Source organism: Corylus avellana, chromosome 7, assembly GCF_965113065.1.
Source record: "Corylus avellana chromosome 7, dhCorAvel1.hap1.2, whole genome shotgun sequence".
NCBI lineage: Eukaryota > Viridiplantae > Streptophyta > Magnoliopsida > Fagales > Betulaceae > Corylus > Corylus avellana.
The window spans coordinates 11,412,928-11,419,351 of NC_142496.1; the positions used below are offsets into that span (position 1 = coordinate 11,412,928).

The window sequence follows — 6,424 nt, forward strand, 5'->3', positions numbered from 1 at the left end:
TTCTCCATTATGAATGCTCTTACATTATTTTTATATTACAGTGTTAGAGCATTTCCAATAGAAGAGCTAAATGTTACTTTTATCTAAAATGACTTTTCAAATGTTTAAAAAAACCCCTACATTGGATTAGCCAAAAGAAAATGTAAAATAGATATTTGATTGGAAAAGTTTTTTAAAAAAGCTAAATGTAGCAGCACTTTTCAAGGGAGCTATATTATTTTTCATTGTTTCTCTCACCTATTTTCTCTTTTTCTCAAATATTTTCCTACTTTTTCTCTACATGTTCTCTTTTTCCCAAAACTTTTATTGCTTTTTATAATATTTTAATAGAATAGATAGAAATATAATTAATCGGATGTAGAGACATATAAAAATGGCTTAAGTAAACTAAATAAAAGTAAGTTTTGAAAAGCTGTTTTACATAAAAATATGGCTCATTCATTGAGAATGCTTTCGCACCGTAACATACCTCTAAAAATATAATTTTTAATTTTATAACCGGTAACCAGAATAACAACCGACCATTAATCGCTAAAAGTGGTCGCCCATATATATATATATATAAAATGAATTGAAATGACGTCGTTTCGTCTTAGGCTTTCAACATGTTTTGTTTCAGCCTAATCTTACAGTTGTCTCTTTTTCTCGACGCCCTCTAGCCCATCCGCTCATTCTCTCTCCGGCCTCTCCTCCTCTCACTCACTCTCTCGTCTTCCTCTCCTCTCGGCGGCTCCGCATTCTCTACCTCCGTTCGTCGTTCTCTCTGCCTTGGTGACCATTTTCATGTAAGTTTTTCTCTGAGATCTAATTACTTTGGGCTTTTGGGGTTTTAGGGTTAGAGAAATTTGGGAAAAACCTTGGCCAAAATTAATTTGATCCCGACTCTGCTTAATTAATTTGCCACTGAAATCTTGACTAGATATGCATCAACTTCTCCACGTGTACGTCGCTGCAGGTCTCTACATGTTTTATATATGTTTTTTTTGGCTTTGAAAGTTTCATTTTCTGTTTAGTTGGCGAGAAAACTAAGGGAAATAGAAATAGAAGAAAGTGTTAGCTGCTATATAGTTGAATTAGTCTAGTTTGGATTCTGGCGCTTGTTCTGTTGAATTGTGAAATTATGTAAAGTTTGAAGATTTCTGGGCAGCCAAACGGAGCATTAGTTATGTTTCTTGATCTGATTTTATTCACTGTTCAGCATGGTGTCCTCAAATTAGGGTTTCTCTCAACACAGTTGATCCGATCCACCGAACATGGCGTCCCTCTTGCTCTCCGAGGCTACTACGCTCTCCACTCATTTCCTTCCCAGAAAACCGTGAGTCTCTTCTTTTTTATTTTTATCTCTAAATGGGAAAGTCTAATTGAATCTCGAATTTCATTTTTCTGAAAATTTCTCTTTTGGTAATTCAATTGATACATTTAAGTTTATTTATTTTGAATCAATTTCTACAATTTTAATTTTATATTGTTATTATGCTTTTGTTTTGTGGGTTTTGTAGTTTCTTCTGTAGAAATGCGAAGAACCCGAAAATGTGTGGCATCACTTTTAGAAGCCCCAAATGTGCTTTGGATGCACCGTATGAAGGTATTCCCCCTTCCCCCTCCCCCTTTTTCTAATTAGTTTTTGTTTGATGTTAACGTGACTTTAATTCTGTATTGGGTTTATCTGTAAAAAATGAGCTGTAGGGATTTTATTTTATTTTTGTTTGTATTTCCATGAAAATAGATATAAGAAGAATGTAGTAAACGCTATGTGTTCCGATGGAAAATAATTTTGAGTGCAAGTTCTTCCAAAAAAAGTTCGGGTCTTTGAGACTAGGAATTATCTTGCAAGTTGATACATTTATAGTTTTGTGATTGTAGGGGAGGATGATATTTGATGTGGGGTTTTCCTAATAATCATACAAGTGATTGTGTACTTTCCTGCTGATTAGTCACAAAAAAATGAATTTTGGGTTACTATTCTGTTTATCGATTGCATTTCATTCTGAAATGTTCAGCTTGAATTGAGTATATCAGTTTCACTTCCACTATTTAGGGTTGGAAGTAATGGTAATTGGTAAGGCTCTAAGAAAAGGGCAGCAATGGGAAGCTAAGGTGAGATATTCAGAGCCAGTATTATAGTTCTGTCCTTCAACAAACCTTATGTGTTAAGAAAAAGTTCGAATCTTATCTTCTAAAAGGTTTTGTTGCCTCAGCTAGTCTGTTAAATGTATCCCAATCATGGAGAATGGTCTGGGTAGGGAATACATGATTTATTATGTTGACTGGAAACCTACCGTATAACCAAAAATGTGGTGTAATTCACTTGAGAGTTCCTTTCTTATCAATTAAGAGTATATGATACTCTTATTATTCAACTTTGTTTCCTGCATTTAAATTCTCTTTCATTTCTTGTTGGAATGGATGAGTTTGCACCTTTGTATGCTCAAAAGAATCATACTAAAAATTGTCCTTACTCAGGCTTGTTTAATAGATGGTGTGAATCATTGATTGTTTTGCATTGAAATTTATACCCCTTAGTCAGATATATCCTTACAAAATATTTATATTCTTTCCATAGGTAATGTCCAGAAATTTCCTCGATTAAGAGTGTGGGATCCTTATAAACGCCTTGGTGTTAGCCACGATGCCTCTGAGGAAGAAATTTGGGGATCACGCAATTTCCTCTTGCAACAATATACTGGCCATGAGAAAAGTGAGGAATCAATAGAAGCTGCATTTGAGAAAATACTGATGGCTAGCTTCCAACACAGGAAGAAAACAAAAATTAATTTGAAAAGCAAGTTGAAGAAGAAAGTGGAAGAATCTCCACCTTGGGTTAAGAGCTTGCTGGATTTTGTGGAACTTCCTCCAACTGATGTTATTTTTAGAAGATTGTTCCTCTTTGCGTTTATGGGTGGCTGGAGTATCATGAATTCTGCTGATGGTGGACCTGCTTTCCAGGTTTGTTATATATTCTTTATCTTGGCATCTTATAAGAACGAGGCATCATTGTCCTTCCAATTTTATCCAGTTCTATGACTTGGAGCCTAATTTTAACTTGCTTGTTCTCTGTGATCAAGAATCTTGTCCAAATAAGCCTCCCTTCTAAAATGTGGAGTATCTAGTAACTGCTGGTCTGATTTCTTGCAATCAATTGTTGTTGCAAGTTGTTGAAAATTGGAAAAGAAAATGGTAGTAAAGGGGGTTAATGGATGCTGAACTCGCATCATTATGATGACAATTTCCTGATATAAAGGAGTGTTAGTAAATTGTTCTTTTCTTTTCTTTTTTCTTTAAGGAATTTAAAAAAAAGAAAAGAAAAAAAGACCAGTCATTCTGAACAAATGGGTAGGATCTTGGGCAGCCACCTTGCTGGGCCATCTGCAATGGAACTGATCCTTAGGCAGAGAACCATATCTTTTAAGAATTAGTATGCATAAAACCTATTTCGAAAATCAAGAATTGGATGATGTAGTGTCGCTTTTATTTAAAAATAGTGTTTCCGATAAACAAGAATAAATTCTTTAAAGGATTTAGATTTTAGCTATCTTTGATAACAAAGGTTAGTTAAAAGTTATGAGGATTTGGAATGACATTAAGCAATAACGAGTTAAAAAAGGAGGACCTGTCTGGTACTGTGAACAGTAACATGATAACTTTTAGGAATATAATGTGCCTTTATGTCATGAGCCAACATGGTTTGAATGTATGGCAGGTTCCTTCTGTAGCGTGGCTTTGTTGAGATAGACCTTGAGGTGTTCCGATAAACATTTCTGAACTCAATAAAAAATGTCTTCTCTCGCTTGTGATTCTATTATTTTAGTCAATTTTCTTCAGCCATTGTTTTTATTGTTTGACTTGAGATATTCTTGTACACTTTGTCATGGTGAGGAGTGAGAATTGAAACCTAAAACCTTCCCACTCCTCACCATTGCACCAGGGTGATATTTTCCCATCATTATTCAGCATTTATGCTTCTGAATGTTTATACATTCTTATAGCCTTCTCTTCTCCTCTCCTCTCCCTAAGCACTATATAGATGAAGTAAAGAGAAGATCTTTCGATGCAGGTTGCAGTTTCTTTGGCAGCTTGCATATATTTCCTCAATGAGAAAACAAAGAGCTTGGCCAGGGCTTCCATTATCGGGTATGTTTACATCCAAAACCTGACAAAAGTAGAAATTTTCAATCCATTTTCTGTTTCATGTTCTTTTAGTTACATGTTTGTTTGCTTCATCACAGACTTGGTGCTCTTGTGAGCGGCTGGATATGTGGTTCTCTCCTGGTCCCCAATATTCCAGCAATGCTATTACACCCAACTTGGACGCTAGAACTCCTAACTTCTCTTGTAGTATATTTCTTCTTATTTCTTGCTTGTACTTTTCTCAAGTAAAATTCCATCGACGCTATCATCACCATTTACTATTATTTGTTTTCTGAAAGTTTAGGGCAACAACAATCCTTGCAACATTTTTATATTGATGGAATTATGAGTAATCTACTTTTTTTCCAGCCTCCCTAACTGTGTGTGATTGTTTATGAAAGAAATGCAGCCTGTGACTAGGATTAAAAGCTGTTACTCTCTCTCTCTGAGTAATGTACTTTTTTTTTCCAGCCTCCCTAACTGTGTGTGCTTGTTTGAGAAGACCTGTGCTTTGAAAAGATCCAACCCGTTTTCACTAAAAAAAGCCCATCTTTGAAGGGGAAAGCCTGGCCCTTGGATAAAGGAAAACATGGCCCTCCTTTTCAGCAATTGAAATGTGCGTTTAACATTAGGCCTATTTTAAGGTGGGTTAGGCTCCCTCAAGTTGGGAAGGCCTCTTCTTCAGGTTGAGATCTGATGGTGGAAGTGGGCTTAGAGAGACAGGAGGTCGCTTGCGCTACTTTGAGCTCTGCCTAGCTTCGAGGTTCTCGGGTGGTCTCGCTGGCAGCTTGCATTGCCAAGGACATTGCACAAGTAGTGCAGTTTCCCTCAGGAGATGCATATGTCGAGTGTGTGATAGATGCTCTTCCCTCCATGGCAGAGCCTTCGTCGAAATTATCGTAACTCTTGGTGCCCCCCCCCCCGCGCCTGTTTCTGGGATTTCAATTTGATTGCAGCTTCTCCGCCTTGAAGAGGAACTTGGAAGTGTGCGTTATGCTGGTGGACTTTCAGATCACCTTAGGGAGAAGAAAGAACCATTTCTCAAGGAAAGAGCAATCTGTCAACCTTTTGTTCTGCGATAAGGTACCGGATTAAAGTTGTCATCAGGGGACAAATCCCCTGAGCTGCAAGTCAAAGTGGATGTATAAAAATCTCGACAAATTTTTGGTTGAGTCTTTCAGCTTAGATGTCATTTAAAAGCATCAGCTGATTCATTATTACCATGGTCTCATTTTGAATTGAAACTATACTTGTGTGTGAGTGAATAACAAAGTTGTGTTTTTAAGCATCTATTGGATCCAGTGTATGGTCACTTCCAGATGTGAAGCAGTATTGTAGCTTTTCTTCTGCCCTTGTGGAAAATTGAATTCGCTATCTTAGCAAGGATTGAATTTTATGGTGATGTGTGCATGCGTGCGTTCAAGGGCATTGATTGGTATGTTCCTTACAATAACGCATTGTCTCAAAAGTTTAAGTTAATAAAAAATTATATAAGTTTAATTTTTCCTCACTTTTGGAAACCAGCATTATGTACTAATTAATACTTTAACACTCATATGTGAAGTTTGATGTAGACAGATTTGGTGGGAAAAATAAATCAAACTTTGACGTCTCTATGCATGAAAGAGCCGCCCACAAATTGTCCCTTCGTCGTTTTTGGTGGTTGGCATATTCCATTGACTCCCTTGTGCCTCATCACAACGTAATTATTGTGATTTATTTTTTACAGGTTGAAGTAAAATCAAGAATCAGACCAATTAAGGGTGGGACACATTAACATCTAATAACCTGCAGACCTCTTCTACCTTTAAAGTTCATTCTGTTAAAATTTGAATGACAAAAAAGAATAATAAATAAATATTGAATTAGCCAACTATGAAGAATGAAGTTTTCCTATGAAACATACCTTGTAGTAAATTTATGAAGAAAAAAAACAAGCAAGGCAGACCAACTATAACTATTTTATCTGTGCGCAAGCATAATAATACTAACCCGCTGGGAGTTGCATAGGAGGAGCCTAAATAGTGATAACCGTAGGCATTCCTTTAAGTTCGATTGAACTATAGTCTAACTTAATCCCACCAATACGTCAATAAAAACTAAAGTAATTTACACTAATAAGACATAGAGATTCTCATTACAAAATATAAACTCATACCCTAATATCTACTTAACCACTTAAAAAACTTTTCTGGAATTTGATCACAAAAGTCGCTTAAAAACCCAAGGCTACTTTCCCACCTAACCAACCACCGGACCATTCCCACAGTTACAACTAACATGAAGCTTCTTCGAC

The 6,424-nt window shown here is 36.3% G+C and overlaps 1 protein-coding gene across 1 annotated transcript; it reads left to right on the forward strand.

The window, feature by feature from the left end:
• The first annotated feature begins 599 nt into the window (after positions 1-599).
• On the forward strand, positions 600-4,499 carry CDF1 (cell growth defect factor-like protein (DUF3353)). Its single transcript, XM_059599428.2, has 6 exons — positions 600-785; positions 1,199-1,315; positions 1,500-1,585; positions 2,564-2,946; positions 4,055-4,131; positions 4,227-4,499. Exons 2-6 carry the CDS (start codon positions 1,254-1,256, stop codon positions 4,375-4,377), a joined length of 759 nt encoding a protein of 252 aa, XP_059455411.1. The 5' UTR covers positions 600-785; positions 1,199-1,253; the 3' UTR covers positions 4,378-4,499.
• Positions 4,500-6,424: the final 1,925 nt, after the last annotated feature.